Below are 18,361 nucleotides of genomic sequence, written 5' to 3' on the forward strand. Positions count from 1 at the left end.
GAGCCTCTTAAACAGGTAAAAAGTGTTGCAGCAACCGGAAGCACATCCGTTCTAACCAGGTCTCTAGCTGGTACTTCCGGTGGTTGGTAGTGTGCCTAATCTACTATTGTCGTGGTTGTTGATAGCGTGATATTATATTATTGGTAACAAGTGTCTTTTCGACATTTCTCCAGTGTTTCATCCATCATTGCGAATGGTACGGGCTGTAATGGAACTAAATGGCAGCTCACTCTCACAACAACTTAAGTGTGTTAATGAGTTTCTCGCTTGTTATCCTGGTCAACTCACTTCTTGATAGTTTGGATTTTCTTCCAAAGTTATTACTGTATCTTGCAAAATATGCTTCTACACGCTTCGTGCATTTCGTGAATCTCTATGTATCTGTGTGTGTGTGTGTGTGCGCGCGCGCGTGCGAGCACACTTAACTATATCATACTGGTGGTGCTGGTGTATTAACTTTCAGAGATATCTCATGACTTGAGTTTTAATTATGACTCAGTGGCTACTTAGTAGCCACTGGTATACCCGTCTCAGGGATTCACCTCACTTGAAAACAGTGAATCACACTGTAACCTATTTCTACACTACACACATTTTTTTTTTTTTGGGGGGGGGGGGGGGGCAGGGGGGACCCTACCTTGATAAGAAACGGCCGATGTATTAATAAAAAATAAAAAAAAAACTCTCGCTGATTATATATATATATATATATATATATATATATATATATATATATATATATATATATATATATATATATATATATATATATATATATATATATATATGTCGTGCCGAATAGGCAGAACTTGCGATCTTGGCTTAAATAGCAACGGTCATCTTGCCATATAGGACAAGCGAAAATTTGTGTATGCAATAATTTCGCCAAAATCATTCTGAACCTAACGAAAAAAAAATATTTCACTGCGTTTGTTTAGTATTAAATTATTGTAAACAAATCTAAAATATATTTAGTTGGGTTAGGCTAAAATAAATTGTTCATATTACAATAAGGTTAGGTAAGTTTTCTAAGATTCTTTTGGAGCAAAATTAAAATTTTTTACATTAACATTAATGAAAAAAATATATCTTTAAACGTATAAGAGAAAATTTTAGAAAGGACTTAATTTTAAATGAGTTCTTGCTAATTGACCAGTTTTACATATTCGGCACGATATATATATATATATATATATATACATATATATATATATATATATATATATATATATATTATTATTTATTATCACACTGGCCGATTCCCACCAAGGCAGGGTGGCCCGAAAAAGAAAAACTTTCACCATCATTCACTCCATCACTGTCTTGCCACAAGGGTGCTTTACACTACAGTTTTTAAACTGCAACATTAACACCCCTCCTTCAGAGTGCAGGCACTGTACTTCCCATCTCCAGGACTCAAGTCCGGCCTGCCGGTTTCCCTGAACCCCCTCATAAATGTTACTTTGCTCACACTCCAACAGCACGTCAAGTATCAAAAACCATTCGTCTCCATTCACTCCTATCAAACACGCTCAAGCACGCCTGCTGGAAGTCCAAGCCCCTCGCACACAAAACCTCCTTTACCCCCTCCCTCCAACCTTTCCTAGGCCGACCCCTACCCCGCCTTCCTTCCACTACAGACTGATACACTCTTGAAGTCATTCTGTTTCGCTCCATTCTCTCTACATGTCCGAACCACCTCAACAACCCTTCCTCAGCCCTCTGGACAACAGTTTTGGTAATCCCGCCCCTCCTCCTAACTTCCAAACTACGAATTCTCTGCATTATATTCACACCTCACTTGGCAGGACGGTAGTACCTCCCTGGGTGGTTGCTGTCTACCAACCTACTACCATATATATATATATATATATATATATATATATATATATATATATATATATATATATATATATATATATATATATATATATAATATATATAATGGTAGTAGGTTGGTAGACAGCAACCACCCAGGGAGGTACTACCGTCCTGCCAAGTGAGTGTAAAACGAAAGCCTGTAATTGTTTTACATGATGGTAGGATTGCTGGTGTCTTTTGTCTGTCTCATAAATATGCAAGATTACAGGTACGTCTTGCTACTTCTACTTACACTTAGGTCACACTACACATACATGTACACGTTTATTTATACACACTCATCTGAGTTTTCTTTGATTTTATCTTAATAGTTCTTGATCCTATTACTTTTCCTTTTATATCCATGGGGAAATGGAATAAGAATCTTTCCTCCGTAAGCCATGCGTGTTGTAAAAGTCAACTAAAATGCCGGGAACAATGGGCTAGTAACCCCTTTTCCTGTAAAGATTACTAAAAAGAATAAGAAGAAGAAAATTGTCAAAGTGGGAAGTCTGAATGTGCGTGGATGTTGTGCAAATGATAAGAAAGAGATGATTGTGGATATTATGAATGAGAAGAAACTGGATGTCCTGGCTTTAAGTGAAACAAAGCTGAAGGGGGTGGGAGAGTTTCAATGGAGAGGAATAAATGGGATTAGGTCAGGGGTTTCAAATAGAGTTAGAGCTAAAGAAGGAGTAGCAATAATGTTGAAGGATAAGCTATGGCAGGAAAAGAGGGACTACAAATGTATAAATTCAAGGATTATGTGGAGTAAAATAAAGATTGGATGTGAAAAGTGGGTTATAGTAAGCGTGTATGCACCTGGAGAAGAGAGAAGTGTAGAGAGAGAGAGATTCTGGGAAATGTTGAGTGAATGCGTGGGGAGTTTTGAATCAAGTGTGAGAGTAATGGTGGTTGGGGATTTCAATGCTAAAGTGGGTAAAAATGTTATGGAGGGAGTAGTAGGTAAATTTGGGGTGCCAGGGGTAAATGTAAATGGGGAGTCTTTAATTGAGCTATGTGTAGAAAGAAATTTGGTAATAAGTAATACATATTTTATGAAAAAGAGGATAAATAAATATACAAGGTATGATGTAGCACGTAATGAAAGTAGTTTGTTAGATTATGTATTGGTGGATAAAAGGTTGATGGGTAGGCTCCAGGATGTACATGTTTATAGAGGGGCAACTGATATATCGGATCATTATTTAGTTGTAGCTACAGTTAGAGTAAGAGGTAGATGGGAAAAGAGGAAGGTGGCAACAACAAGTAAGAGGGAGGTGAAAGTGTATAAACTAAGGGAGGAGGAAGTTCGGGCGAGATATAAGCGACTATTGGCAGAAAGGTGGGCTAGTGCAAAGATGAGTAGTGGGGGGGGGGGGGTTGAAGAGGGTTGGAATAGTTTTAAAAATGCAGTATTAGAATGTGGGGCAGAAGTTTGTGGTTATAGGAGGGTGGGGGGCAGGAGGAAAGAGGAGTGATTGGTGGAATGATGAAGTAAAGGGTGTGATAAAAGAGAAAAAGGTAGCTTACGAGAGGTTTTTACAAAGCAGAAGTGTTATAAGAAGAGCAGAGTATATGGAGAGTAAAAGAAAGGTGAAGAGAGTGGTGAGAGAGTGCAAAAGGAGAGCAGATGAAAGAGTGGGAGAGGCACTGTCAAGAAATTTTAATGAAAATAAGAAAATATTTTGGAGTGAGTTAAACAAGTTAAGAAAGCCTAGGGAAAGTATGGATTTGTCAGTTAAAAACAGAGTAGGGGAGTTAGTAGATGGGGAGAGGGAGGTATTAGGTAGATGGCGAGAATATTTTGAGGAACTTTTAAATGTTAATTTAAGGAAGAAAGAGAGGCAGTAATTTCATGCACTGGTCAGGGAGGTATACCATCTTTTAGGAGTGAAGAAGAGCAGAATGTAAGTGTGGTGGAGGTACGTGAGGCATTACGTAGAATGAAAGGGGGTAAAGCAGCTGGAACTGATGGTATCATGACAGAAATGTTAAAAGCAGGGGGGGATATAGTGTTGGAGTGGTTGGTACTTTTGTTTAATAAATGTATGAAAGAGGGGAAGGTACCTAGGGATTGGCGGAGAGCATGTATAGTCCCTTTATATAAAGGGAAAGGGGACAAAAGAGATTGTAAAAATTATAGAGGAATAAGTTTACTGAGTATACCAGGAAAAGTATAGGGTAGGGTTATAATTGAAAGAATTAGAGGTAAGACAGAATGTAGAATTGCGGATGAGCAAGGAGGCTTCAGAGTGGGTAGGGGATGTGTAGATCAAGTGTTTACATTGAAGCATATATGTGAACAGTATTTAGATAAAGGTAGGGAAGTTTTTATTGCATTTATGGATTTAGAAAAGGCATATGATAGAGTGGATAGAGGAGCAATGTGGCAGATGTTGCAAGTATATGGAATAGGTGGTAAGTTACTAAATGCTGTAAAGAGTTTTTATGAGGATAGTGAGGCTCGGGTTAGGGTGTGTAGAAGAGAGGGAGATTACTTCCCTGTAAAAGTAGGTCGTAGACAGGGATGTGTAATGTCACCATGGTTGTTTAATATATTTATAGATGGGGTTGTAAAAGAAGTAAATGCTAGGGTGTTCGGGAGAGGGGTGGGATTAAATTATGGGGAATCAAATTCAAAATGGGAATTGACACAGTTACTTTTTGCTGATGATACTGTGCTTATGGGAGATTCTAAAGAAAAATTGCAAAGGTTAGTGGATGAGTTTGAGAATGTGTGTAAAGGTAGAAAGTTGAAAGTGAACAAAGAAAAGAGTAAGGTGATGAGGGTATCAAATGATTTAGATAAAGAAAAATTGGATATCAAATTGGGGAGGAGGAGTATGGAAGAAGTGAATGTTTTCAGATACTTGGGAGTTGACGTGTCGGCGGATGGATTTATGAAGGATGAGGTTAATCATAGAATTGATGAGGGAAAAAAGGTGAGTGGTGCATTGAGGTATATGTGGAGTCAAAAAACGTTATCTATGGAGGCAAAGAAGGGAATGTATGAAAATATAGTAGTACCAACATTCTTATATGGATGTGAAGCTTGGGTGGTAAATGCAGCAGCGAGGAGACGGTTGGAGGCAGTGGAGATGTCCTGTCTAAGGGCAATGTGTGGTGTAAATATTATGCAGAAAATTCGGAGTGTGGAAATTAGGAGAAGGTGTGGAGTTAATAAAAGCATTAGTCAGAGGGCAGAAGAGGGGTTGTTGAGGTGGTTTGGTCATTTAGAGAGAATGGATCAAAGTAGAATGACATGGAAAGCATATAAATCTATAGGGGAAGGAAGGAGGGGTAGGGGTCGTCCTCGAAAGGGTTGGAAAGAGGGGGTAAAGGAGGTTTTGTGGGTGAGGGGCTTGGACTTCCAGCAAGCGTGCATGAGCGTGTTAGATAGGAGTGAATGGAGACGAATGATACTTGGGACCTGACGATCTGTTGGAGTGTGAGCAGGGTAATATTTAGTGAAGGGATTCAGGGAAACCGGTTATTTTCATATAGTCGGACTTGAGTCCTGGAAATGGGAAGTACAATGCCTGCACTTTAAAGTAGGGGTTTGGGATATTGGCAGTTTGGAGGGATATGTTGTGTATCTTTATACGTATATGCTTCTAAACTGTTGTATTCTGAGCACCTCTGCAAAAGCAGTGATAATGTGTGAGTGTGGTGAAAGTGTTGAATGATGATGAATGGTGGGAGGGTTATAAATAGAGTGGAAGGGAGATGAATGAGGATTTGGAATCTATGGTTATGTTCACTGCATACAGGATAACCTTAATTAAAACCATGATGACTAAACCTTGGAAAAAAAAAAAAAAAAAAAATTATTTGTTTATATATTATCTTTTAGACTGTTTATATAAAAAAAAAAAAACAGCAATGATGTACTAGTGTTTCAAATAGGGAGATAAGGTTTTTATGTCCTGTAACTAGACAGTTTTGATACCTTATGTTAGGATTTTGTTAGTTGTATGGGTTGATACTTGCGTATATGATGTTATGTCTTACTTCAGGGTGTTTCCTGCCCAGTGTTTATTGGGGAGTTTCATTGTGATATGTACCAATGTAATGTTTATTGTCGGCTTTGGTTTGCCTAATGTTTAAATTAATGTTCTTATAATTTTAATTTTTGTATGTTAAATAATATTTATTGTGCACTTTGTGCAACGGGTCTAATTGTACAGAGTTGTGGGGGATTTATGTGGACACAGACATAAAATTTTGAGTTTTTGGTTTTTGCTAATTTTTTTTGTTCGGTGCTGGAGCTCTCTCGCTCTTTATTATGTTAAGAGTTTCCTGCTATTTGCGGGAAGTATTATGTGGTATGTCTTTGTATTTTATTGTAGGGTTGGGTTAGCCTTTGTTTAATTATTGTAATGTATGATTTTATCCTTCGTATGCTGCATCATATCATCTGTGTACTTTGTGCAAGGAGGTTTTACTGTACTGTATAATAGGCATGATTTGTAGGTTTAGAATTTGTTGATGTTTTTTCTGAGCAGGTGTTATCCTGTTCGTTTCATTGTTCGGTGATGGTATATTCTTTAATACAATATGAATGTAACACTTGTGGTATGCTATGGGGTTGATGGTAGGTCATTGTATTTTCAAACGGTTAATAATTGTGTTCTTTTATTTATTTATATCTTGTACTGTGTCCTTTTAAATAAAAATATAAAAAAAAAAAATGATGATGAAAGTATTTTCTTTTTGGGGATTTTCTTTCTTTTTTTGGGTCACCCTGCCTCGGTGGGAGACGACCGACTTGTTGAAAAAAAAAATATGTATGTATATATATATATATGTCGTGCCGAATATGTAAAACTGGTCAATTAGCAAGAACTCATTTAAAATTAAGTCCTTTCTAAAATTTTCTCTTATACGTTTAAAGATATTTTTTTTTTCATTAATGTTAATGTAAAAATTTTGAATTTTGCACCAAAAGAATCTTAGAAAACTTACCTAACCTTATTATAACAAGAGCAATTTATTTTAGCCTAACCCAATTAAATATATTTTAGATTTGTTTACAGAAATTTAATACTAAACAAACAAAGTGAAATATATTTTTTTTTCGTTAGGTTCAGAATGATTTTGGCGAAATTATTGCATAAACAAATTTTCACTTGTCCTATATGGCAAGATGAACGTTGTAATAAAGTTGGTAGAATTACCGACAATATGTAAAGTAAAAGGACACAAGTGCAACTAATGTGACATTTATTGTGGCAACGTTTCGCTCTCCAGGAGCTTTATCAAGCCATTACAAACAATACATGGACACAGAGGGTATATAAAGGCTCAGAGTGAGGTGTAATACTAGTGAGGTACCATTTCGATGTTCACTAGTGGTAGTAGTAGTAGTAGTAGTAGTAGTAGTGGTAGTGACAAAAGTAATACAATATGGTAGAGCAATTAATTCGTACATGAGTAAAAGGATATAAAAGCTATTACTTGGGTAACAAAAATAGGTTGGACAAATATAGACTGGAAAGAGGCAGCTTGTTTCAGTGTTCACTCTCTGTGCTTTGTGTAGTATAACAGGAGAGACTATGTGATGGCAAGGTTTACTGTTTTCAGGAGGATTCTTGCTAAGACTTCGGAGATGGTGAAGCTGCCGTTGTTTTGTTTAATTGTATTCGAAACAGCGATCAGTGCTGATTCGAGGCACTTGCGACTGCGGAAATTAGTTTCTTTGATCATTAATTGGGCGTCTCTGAATATCATGAGATGATTGGTGGAATTTCGGTGTTGTACACAGGCGTTGTTCAAGTTATCGTTCCTACATGCGTAAATGTGTTCATTGAGGCGGGTGTCGAGGTTTCTGGCTGTTTCACCTACGTAAATCTTGTCACAGCCTCCACAGGGTATAGTGTAAACTCCTGCATTGACTGGTTCGTGGTGCTTGGATTTTGTCCTGGTTATATCCTTTATTGAAGTGCTAGAAGCGATGGCGACTCTGGTGTTAGCTTGTGAAAGTACTTTTGAGACGTTCAGTGCAACCTGGCTGTTGGGAAGAATTATAACCTTGCTGGGAGTGGTGTTGATGCGTGGAGAATTTATGATCTGAAGAGCTCTTTTCTTGCAGTCTTTGATGAAAAAAGAAGGAAAATGTAACTCAGTGAATGTTTGGTGAATGTATGTACACTCCTCGTCAAGAAACTCAGGACTACAAATTCGGTATGCTCTTAGGAAAAACCCGATGATGATGCCTCTTTTGGTCTTGGTATCTTGACTGGAATAGAAGTGTGTGCTCAACGCAGTTGAACCGGCGATCCAGTTTACACTAGAAGAAGAGTCCAATGACAAGCTACCTTTCCTAGACGTCCTCATTCACAAAGTAGACAACAACCTAAGATTTCAAGTTTATCGGAAACCCACCAATAAAAATGATCTCACACACTTCTATTCCAGTCAAGATACCAAGACCAAAAGAGGCATCATCATCGGGTTTTTCCTAAGAGCATACCGAATTTGTAGTCCTGAGTTTCTTGACGAGGAGTGTACATACATTCACCAAACATTCACTGAGTTACATTTTCCTTCTTTTTTCATCAAAGACTGCAAGAAAAGAGCTCTTCAGATCATAAATTCTCCACGCATCAACACCACTCCCAGCAAGGTTATAATTCTTCCCAACAGCCAGGTTGCACTGAACGTCTCAAAAGTACTTTCACAAGCTAACACCAGAGTCGCCATCGCTTCTAGCACTTCAATAAAGGATATAACCAGGACAAAATCCAAGCACCACGAACCAGTCAATGCAGGAGTTTACACTATACCCTGTGGAGGCTGTGACAAGATTTACGTAGGTGAAACAGCCAGAAACCTCGACACCCGCCTCAATGAACACATTTACGCATGTAGGAACGATAACTTGAACAACGCCTGTGTACAACACCGAAATTCCACCAATCATCTCATGATATTCAGAGACGCCCAATTAATGATCAAAGAAACTAATTTCCGCAGTCGCAAGTGCCTCGAATCAGCACTGATCGCTGTTTCGAATACAATTAAACAAAACAACGGCAGCTTCACCATCTCCGAAGTCTTAGCAAGAATCCTCCTGAAAACAGTAAACCTTGCCATCACATAGTCTCTCCTGTTATACTACACAAAGCACAGAGAGTGAACACTGAAACAAGCTGCCTCTTTCCAGTCTATATTTGTCCAACCTATTTTTGTTACCCAAGTAATAGCTTTTATATCCTTTTACTCATGTACGAATTAATTGCTCTACCATATTGTATTACTTTTGTCACTACCACTACTACTACTACTACTACTACTACTACTACCACTAGTGAACATCGAAATGGTACCTCACTAGTATTACACCTCACTCTGAGCCTTTATATACCCTCTGTGTCCATGTATTGTTTGTAATGGCTTGATAAAGCTCCTGGAGAGCGAAACGTTGCCACACAATAAATGTCACATTAGCCTATTCGGCACACATATATATATATATATATATATATATATATATATATATATATATATATATATATATATAAGATCACAGTAAACAGGTGATTTCAAAATATGCAAAACAACCACTCTGAAAGAATTTCCAAGCGCTTTCGTGACTACTCACATTAGTTTTGCATATATATATATATATATATATATATATATATATATATATATATATATATATATATATATATATATATATATATATATATATATAATATATATATATATGCGTGAGCATGTTAGATAGGAGTGAATGGAGAAGAATGGTACTTGGGACCTGACGATCTGTTGGAGTGTGAGCAGGGTAATATTTAGTGAAGGGATTCAGGGAAACCGGTTATTTTCATATAGTCGGACTTGAGTCCTGGAAATGGGAAGTACAATGCCTGCACTTTAAAGGAGGGGTTTGGGATATTGGCAGTTTGGAGGGATATGTTGTGTATCTTTATATGTGTATGCTTCTAGACTGTTGTATTCTGAGCACCTCTGCAAAAACAGTGATAATGTGCGAGTGTGGTGAAAGTGTTGAATGATGATGAAAGTATTTTCTTTTTGGGGATTTTCTTTCTTTTTTGGGTCACCCTGCCTCGGTGGGAGACGGCCGACTTGTTGAAAAAAAAAAAAAATATATATATATATAATATATATATATAATATATATATAATATATATATATAATATATATATATATAATATATATATATGTATATATATAATATATAAAATATATATATATATTATATACTGTATACATATTCAGTGACTTGCATTCATATTTGTTTTTCACTGCTGGTCACTGTCATGGCTTCCTTAATGCATAAGAACTCATGTATACTAGTCACCCACTCATGAAAGAATAGGTCACCCACTTTTAATATAATTAATAATTACAGTTTAACAAGACATGTCTTACTTTAGAGCTGGCGTTAAAATATTCAAACGTGATTCTGATGGGCTTAATGAGGAAGGCGATGATGGTGGCCAAAATGTCTTGCACACGCAGAAGAAACGTATCTATGAGCGTGATGTACTGGTCCAATTTGGCCAGGAAGGTCTCTCTCAGCCACATGAGACGCACTCCCCACGCGTCCCACCACTGTAAATACACACACTAGTTAAAAAACAGCATTATTATTATTATTATTATTATTATTATTATTATTATTATTATTATTATTATTATTATTATTATTATTACGGGGAGGTACTGAACCCGTTGCGGACATACAGAACCTGGACAAAAGGAGTTAATCAGATTTCATATTAGGAAGGAACCCTTAACTAGCATAATTTTGCCCTCTCTATTTAAAGTTGAGGTAAAGTACTCGCTTCCTTTATCCATATGGTATATCTTTATTATGGTATAAACCTTGGTAATAAATACCGACAAGTTGGGTTAGAAAGACACGTAAGAAAACACTATAACATATTTATTAGAAAAACGTTTCGGTCCTGGGACCTTGATCACTTCTAACACTTGTAGAAGTGATCAAGGTCCCAGGACCGAAACGTTTTCTAGTAAATATGTTATAGTGTTTGCTTACGTGTCTTTCTAAACCATATCTTTATTATATCTGATTTCATGCAGTAGTTTTAGTTGATTTGTATTTCATTCAGTTGATTTATTTAGCTTATTTATTTGTAGTAGGTTGGTAGACAGCAACCACCCAGGGAAGTACTACCGTCCTGCCAGATGACTGTGAAACAAAAACCTGTAACTGTTTTGCATGATGGTAGGATTGCTGGTTTTCTTTTTCTGTCTCATAAACACGCTAGATAACAGGGATATCTTGCTACTCCTACTTACACTTTGGTCACACTTCACAGACACGCACATGCATATATATATATACATACATCTAGGTTTTTCTCCTTATTCTAAATAGCTCTTGTTCTTTTTTATTTCTTCTATTGTCCATGGGGAAGTGGAAAAGAATCTTTCCTCCGTAAGCCATGCGTGTCGTATGAGGCGACTAAAATGCCGGGAGCGATGGGCTAGTAACCCCTTCTCCTGTATACATTTACTAAAAAAGAGAAGAAGAAAAACTTTATAAAACTGGGTTGTTTAAATGTGCGTGGATGTAGTGCGGATGACAAGAAACAGATGATTGCTGATGTTATGAATGAAAAGAAGTTGGATGTCCTGGCTCTAAGCGAAACAAAGCTGAAGGGGGTAGGAGAGTTTCAGTGGGGGGAAATAAATGGGATTAAATCTGGAGTATCTGAGAGAGTTAGAGCAAAGGAAGGGGTAGCAGTAATGTTAAATGATCAGTTATGGAAGGAGAAAAGAGAAAATGAATGTGTAAATTCGAGAATTATGTGGATTAAAGTAAAGGTTGGATGCGAGAAGTGGGTCATAATAAGCGTGTATGCACCTGGAGAAGAGAGGAATGCAGAGGAGAGAGAGAGATTTTGGGAGATGTTAAGTGAATGTATAGGAGCCTTTGAACCAAGTGAGAGAGTAATTGTGGTAGGGGACCTGAATGCTAAAGTAGGAGAAACTTTTAGAGAGGGTGTGGTAGGTAAGTTTGGGGTGCCAGGTGTAAATGATAATGGGAGCCCTTTGATTGAACTTTGTATAGAAAGGGGTTTAGTTATAGGTAATACATATTTTAAGAAAAAGAGGATAAATAAGTATACACGATATGATGTAGGGCGAAATGACAGTAGTTTGTTGGATTATGTATTGGTAGATAAAAGACTGTTGAGTAGACTTCAGGATGTACATGTTTATCGAGGGGCCACAGATATATCAGATCACTTTCTAGTTGTAGCTACACTGAGAGTAAAAGGTAGATGGGATACAAGGAGAATAGAAGCATCAGGGAAGAGAGAGGTGAAGGTTTATAAACTAAAAGAGGAGGCAGTTAGGGTAAGATATAAACAGCTATTGGAGGATAGATGGGCTAATGAGAGCATAGGCAATGGGGTCGAAGAGGAATGGGGTAGGTTTAAAAATGTAGTGTTAGAGTGTTCAGCAGAAGTTTGTGGTTACAGGAAAGTGGGTGCAGGAGGGAAGAGGAGCGATTGGTGGAATGATGATGTAAAGAGAGTAGTAAGGGAGAAAAAGTTAGCATATGAGAAGTTTTTACAAAGTAGAAGTGATGCAAGGAGGGAAGAGTACATGGAGAAAAAGAGAGAGGTTAAGAGAGTGGTGAAGCAATGTAAAAAGAGAGCAAATGAGAGAGTGGGTGAGCTGTTATCAACAAATTTTGTTGAAAATAAGAAAAAGTTTTGGAGTGAGATTAACAAGTTAAGGAAGCCTAGAGAACAAATGGATTTGTCAGTTAAAAATAGGAGAGGAGAGTTATTAAATGGAGAGTTAGAGGTATTGGGAAGATGGAGGGAATATTTTGAGGAATTGTTAAATGTTGATGAAGATAGGGAAGCTGTGATTTCGTGTATAGGGCAAGGAGGAATAACATCTTGTAGGAGTGAGGAAGAGCCAGTTGTGAGTGTGGGGGAAGTTCGTGAGGCAGTAGGTAAAATGAAAGGGGGTAAGGCAGCTGGGATTGATGGGATAAAGATAGAAATGTTAAAAGCAGGTGGGGATATAGTTTTGGAGTGGTTGGTGCAATTATTTAATAAATGTATGGAAGAGGGTAAGGTACCTAGGGATTGGCAGAGAGCATGCATAGTTCCTTTGTATAAAGGCAAAGGGGATAAAAGAGAGTGCAAAAATTATAGGGGGATAAGTCTGTTGAGTGTACCTGGTAAAGTGTATGGTAGAGTTATAATTGAAAGAATTAAGAGTAAGACGGAGAATAGGATAGCAGATGAACAAGGAGGCTTTAGGAAAGGTAGGGGGTGTGTGGACCAGGTGTTTACAGTGAAACATATAAGTGAACAGTATTTAGATAAGGCTAAAGAGGTCTTTGTGGCATTTATGGATTTGGAAAAGGCGTATGACAGGGTGGATAGGGGGGCAATGTGGCAGATGTTGCAAGTGTATGGTGTAGGAGGTAGGTTACTGAAAGCAGTGAAGAGTTTTTACGAGGATAGTGAGGCTCAAGTTAGAGTATGTAGAAAAGAGGGAAATTTTTTCCCAGTAAAAGTAGGCCTTAGACAAGGATGTGTGATGTCACCGTGGTTGTTTAATATATTTATAGATGGGGTTGTAAGAGAAGTAAATGCGAGGGTCTTGGCAAGAGGCGTGGAGTTAAAAGATAAAGAATCACACACAGGGTGGGAGTTGTCACAGCTGCTCTTTGCTGATGACACTGTGCTCTTGGGAGATTCTGAAGAGAAGCTGCAGAGATTGGTGGATGAATTTGGTAGGGTGTGCAAAAGAAGAAAATTAAAGGTGAATACAGGAAAGAGTAAGGTTATGAGGATAACAAAAAGATTAGGTGATGAAAGATTGAATATCAGATTGGAGGGAGAGAGTATGGAGGAGGTGAACGTATTCAGATATTTGGGAGTGGACGTGTCAGCGGATGGGTCTATGAAAGATGAGGTGAATCATAGAATTGATGAGGGAAAAAGAGTGAGTGGTGCACTTAGGAGTCTGTGGAGACAGAGAACTTTGTCCTTGGAGGCAAAGAGGGGAATGTATGAGAGTATAGTTTTACCAACGCTCTTATATGGGTGTGAAGCATGGGTGATGAATGTTGCAGCGAGGAGAAGGCTGGAGGCAGTGGAGATGTCATGTCTGAGGGCAATGTGTGGTGTGAATATAATGCAGAGAATTCGTAGTTTGGAAGTTAGGAGGAGGTGCGGGATTACCAAAACTGTTGTCCAGAGGGCTGAGGAAGGGTTGTTGAGGTGGTTCGGACATGTAGAGAGAATGGAGCGAAACAGAATAACTTCAAGAGTGTATCAGTCTGTAGTGGAAGGAAGGCGGGGTAGGGGTCGGCCTAGGAAGGGTTGGAGGGAGGGGGTAAAGGAGGTTTTGTGTGCGAGGGGCTTGGACTTCCAGCAGGCATGCGTGAGCGTGTTTGATAGGAGTGAATGGAGACAAATGGTTTTTAATACTTGACGTGCTGTTGGAGTGTGAGCAAAGTAACATTTATGAAGGGATTCAGGGAAACCGGCAGGCCGGACTTGAGTCCTGGAGATGGGAAGTACAGTGCCTGCACTCTGAAGGAGGGGTGTTAATGTTGCAGTTTAAAAACTGTAGTGTAAAGCACCCTTCTGGCAAGACAGTGATGGAGTGAATGATGGTGAAAGTTTTTCTTTTTCGGGCCACCCTGCCTTGGTGGGAATCGGCCAGTGTGATAATAAAATAATAAAAATAATCACTGACCGATGTCTACGGTATATTTATAATAGCTAGGCTGCTGATAGTAAGCTAATAATAAGGACTTTGATTCTTTTGTGTTTTCTTAAGTAATTTACACGTATGTTATCATGTAAATCAATTGTTATCATCTCAAACTTGTTTAATTGTAGTTATGTGTAACTGTACCAGAGGGTTAATAACCAATGATAACCTAAGATTAACTCCAGGCGGTTAATAACACAGGATAACCCAAGATTATTCATCCCAGGGGATTGGTAACGCAAGATAACCCAAGCTTATTAACTCCGGGGGGTAAATAACCCAGGATAACTCAAAATTATTAAATTCGATTATCTACTATGAACCAAACTTTCTTTTGTATTCAGAGTTCACTCATAATTTGGAAAGAAAAGTTTTGATGACATTTACGTCTGTTTATGAAGTGGCTATTAGATAATGGTCCAATACGGACCGAAACATCGTCTGAAGTTTGTTCTGTAAATTGCGGGTGAACTTTGAATTGTTCTACCTATGGTATTGTGATTTATTTCAGTCTTTTCTTTAGTACAACTTCATTTTCTATTCACTCTAATACATTATTTATGAGCCACGAGGAGTTACGTAGATGAGAATGTGTTGGTGAGGTGTCTTTATCCAGTATCCATATTACGTATACCTTTAACACTGAGTGTTGGTAGTCATCTTTAGACTGTTCAGAATGTGACTTCACCACAGCTGAACATGATTACTTGGGATAGCGTGAGACACGTTCTGGGAAGCGCACACCCAGATGAGATGGACGTGTCCAAGCATACTACAGCTGAGATTAATAAGCATTTACATGTTTCTTACGAAGCCGAAGAGATATGGGGCTTAAGTAAGGTTAATAGTACAGAGCTGATATTTCTGATGTTAAATCACTGCCATCCTGTCTTGAATGGATGTAGTTGCTAACAAATTGCTATCCTGTCTTGGACAGTCATAGCTGTCAATAAACTGCCATCCTGTCTTGAATGGATGTAGCCGCTAACATTGCTCTCCTGTCTTGACCGGTTGTAGTTCTTGACTACAATCCTTCCATGCCTGTCTAGCTTCTGAGACAAGCGTGCATTAACTGACACTGCGGCAGCGGCAGTGGCAGCGGCAGCAGCAACCTCCAAGCTCAAAGTTTATTCTCTATAAGGATTACAATGCTGAGTTTACAGAAATTTGGTTATTGTGTGGTTTACATGTAGTAAAATAGTGATTACAGTGTACCACTAGAACGCTTAGCATGGCTAGGCATTTCGGGCAGACTTAGTTTTATTCTTAATCGTAAAATATTACAAATTATGAGGTAAGTTGGTATTATGACTAAGTGACTAAATACTAGTTTGTGAGTTTAGCAATGCAAATGCTTTTGTTTTGGCACAGTACATAGTTTCAGTATTGGAGTATCACAGGATTCATTATTTTAAGATTGAGATTAATATTTCTGTTTATGGTCAAATGAGTTAGTGAGTGTAAGTGTGAACCACCAGGTGGTATTCGTGTAGTTAGTTGACAGGGTGTATCAGGGAGATAAGATGTTTTCTAATGGTAGTTTTGAAGGTGATGAATGTGTCTGCAGTTCTAGAGTTCTCAGGTAGGGTATTCCAGATTTTAGGGCCTTTGACATACATTGAATTTTTGTAAAGGTTTAGTCGGACAAGGGGAATGTCGTAGAGATGTTTGTGTCTGGTGTTATGCCTGTGGGTTCTGTCACAACTATCAAGAAAGCGTTTTAGGTCAAGGTTGATATTAGAGTTTAAGGCCCTGTAGATGTAGATTGCACAGTAGTAAGTGTGGATGTACTGAACAGGGAGTAAGTTTAGGTCTAAGAAGAGTGGGGGGGGGTGTTGCCAGGGATGGGATTTAGTGATTATTCTTACTGCAGCTTTTTGTTGGGTTATTATTGGCTTTAGGTGTGTTGCTGCAGTTGATCCCCAAGCACAAATAGCATAGGTGAGGTATGGATAAATAAGTGAGTGGTATAGTGTGAGAAGGGCATTTTGCGGCACGTAGTATCGTATCTTCGAGAGGATCCCAACCGTTTTGGATATTTTTTTGGTTATATGGGTGCTGAAATTCAGGTTGTTGTCAAGGTATAAGCCTAGGAATTTGCCCCCATTATTTCTGGTAATTAGAGTGTTGTCAATCTTAATATTAATTTGTGCATCTCCTACTCTCCTACCAAACATAATATAGTAGGTTCTGTCAATGTTAAGCGTAAGTTTATTGGCTGTCATCCAAGTCGATATTTTGATCAGCTCCTCATTCACAATGGTGTTGAGGGTGGCAAGATTAGGGTGAGAGATGACATAAGTCGTGTCGTCAGCAAAGAGAATGGGTTTCAGGTGTTGGGATACGTTTGGAAGGTCATTGATGTATATGAGGAAGAGCAGGGGACCAAGGACACTTCCCTGTGGAACTCCAGTATCAAGTGGCCGTGTTGCTGATGCTGTGTCTTTAATGGTGACGTACTGATACCTATTAGTAATGTAAGATTTGAAATAAGCAAGCGCATGGCCTCTTATACCATAATGATCAAGTTTGTGGAGTAGGATGTCGTGGTCTACTGTGTCAAAAGCTTTTCTTAGGTCAATAAAAATTCCTAGTGGATATTCCTTATTTTTCAATGCTGTGAAAGCAGATCTAGCATTTTTATGATTGCATCATTAGTGCTTTTATTTTTCCTGAATCCAAATTGGCAGGGGTTGAGTATGTTTTGAGCCATTATAAATGAATACAGTCTCCTGTGCACGAGTTTCTCAAAGATTTTGGATAGCAATGGTAAGTTAGATATTGGCCTATAGTTGTTTAAGTCTGTAGGGTCACCACCTTTATGTATTGGTGTAACCCTTGCCATCTTGAGTAGTTTCGGGAAGGTGCTAGTCTCTAGTGACTTGTTAAAAAGTAATGAAATAGCATGCGAAAGGACATGGGCCGCTTGCTTGTACAGTAATGGTGGGACATGAGACAGATTCCCCGAGTTATTTTTAAGTGACTTTATGTTCTCGGTGACTTCCGTGGGCTCAGTTGGTGCAAGATAGAAGGAATTTGGGAAATTCCCGTCTAGGTAGTCCCCGGCATGGGCATTGGTATGTGGGATTTTACTGGCGAGATTAGATCCTATGGTTGAGAAGAAGTCGTTTATCTTGTTAGCTGTGTCAGTGGGATGTAGTGGTGTTTCATTAGGTTTAGTTAGGACAATATTCTTGGTTTTTCTCAGTTTGTGGGTCCCTAGAATCTGAGAGAGTGTTTTCTAGGTCTTTTTTATATCTCCTCTAGTGTCTGTGAATCTACTGGAGTAGTATAGTTGTTTGGCTTTCTTTATTACTTTGGTGAGAGCTGATGAATAGTGTTTAAGAATATCTTTGTGTATTAAGCCCTGTCTATATTGCTTTTCATATTGGTGTTTCTTGTCAATGTATTTCAGAATGGTGCTGGTTAGCCATGGGCAGCTAAGCCGTTTGTTTGTGATCTGTTTTGTTTTTATAGGACAATGTTTGTTGTATAGTCTAAGTAATTTGTTAAGAAAAATGTCTGTCCAGTCATCAATACCATTGGCCTTGGAGAATTCTGTAGGCCAGTCAACAGTCTCTAGGTCAGCTGTGAACTTCCTTACTGAGGCCTCATCATGGAGTCTAAATGAGACTTTGTTGTATTCAAGTGGTGGTTTACTAATGTTCGTCAGGAGGAAGGTAGGGTAGTGGTCTGTAGTGCTGTCTGTGATTATCCCTGATTTAAGGGGGGCTAGTATATTGGTCTATA

At 38.3% G+C, this 18,361-nt stretch overlaps 1 protein-coding gene across 3 annotated transcripts in view; it reads right to left on the bottom strand.

Moving 5' to 3' along the window:
- The window catches only part of LOC128698245 (uncharacterized), a 63,485-nt gene that overhangs the window by 12,239 nt on the left and 32,885 nt on the right, over nucleotides 1-18,361 (bottom strand). For all 3 annotated transcript variants that reach the window (XM_070098569.1, XM_070098568.1, XM_070098570.1), the window contains one exon: nucleotides 10,262-10,444. In XM_070098569.1, coding sequence (XP_069954670.1) covers nucleotides 10,262-10,444 — 183 coding nt within the window. The remainder of the gene's footprint in view (nucleotides 1-10,261; nucleotides 10,445-18,361) is intronic.

The sequence above is a fragment of the Cherax quadricarinatus genome, chromosome 63 (genome assembly GCF_038502225.1).
Source record: "Cherax quadricarinatus isolate ZL_2023a chromosome 63, ASM3850222v1, whole genome shotgun sequence".
Taxonomy (NCBI): domain Eukaryota; kingdom Metazoa; phylum Arthropoda; class Malacostraca; order Decapoda; family Parastacidae; genus Cherax; species Cherax quadricarinatus.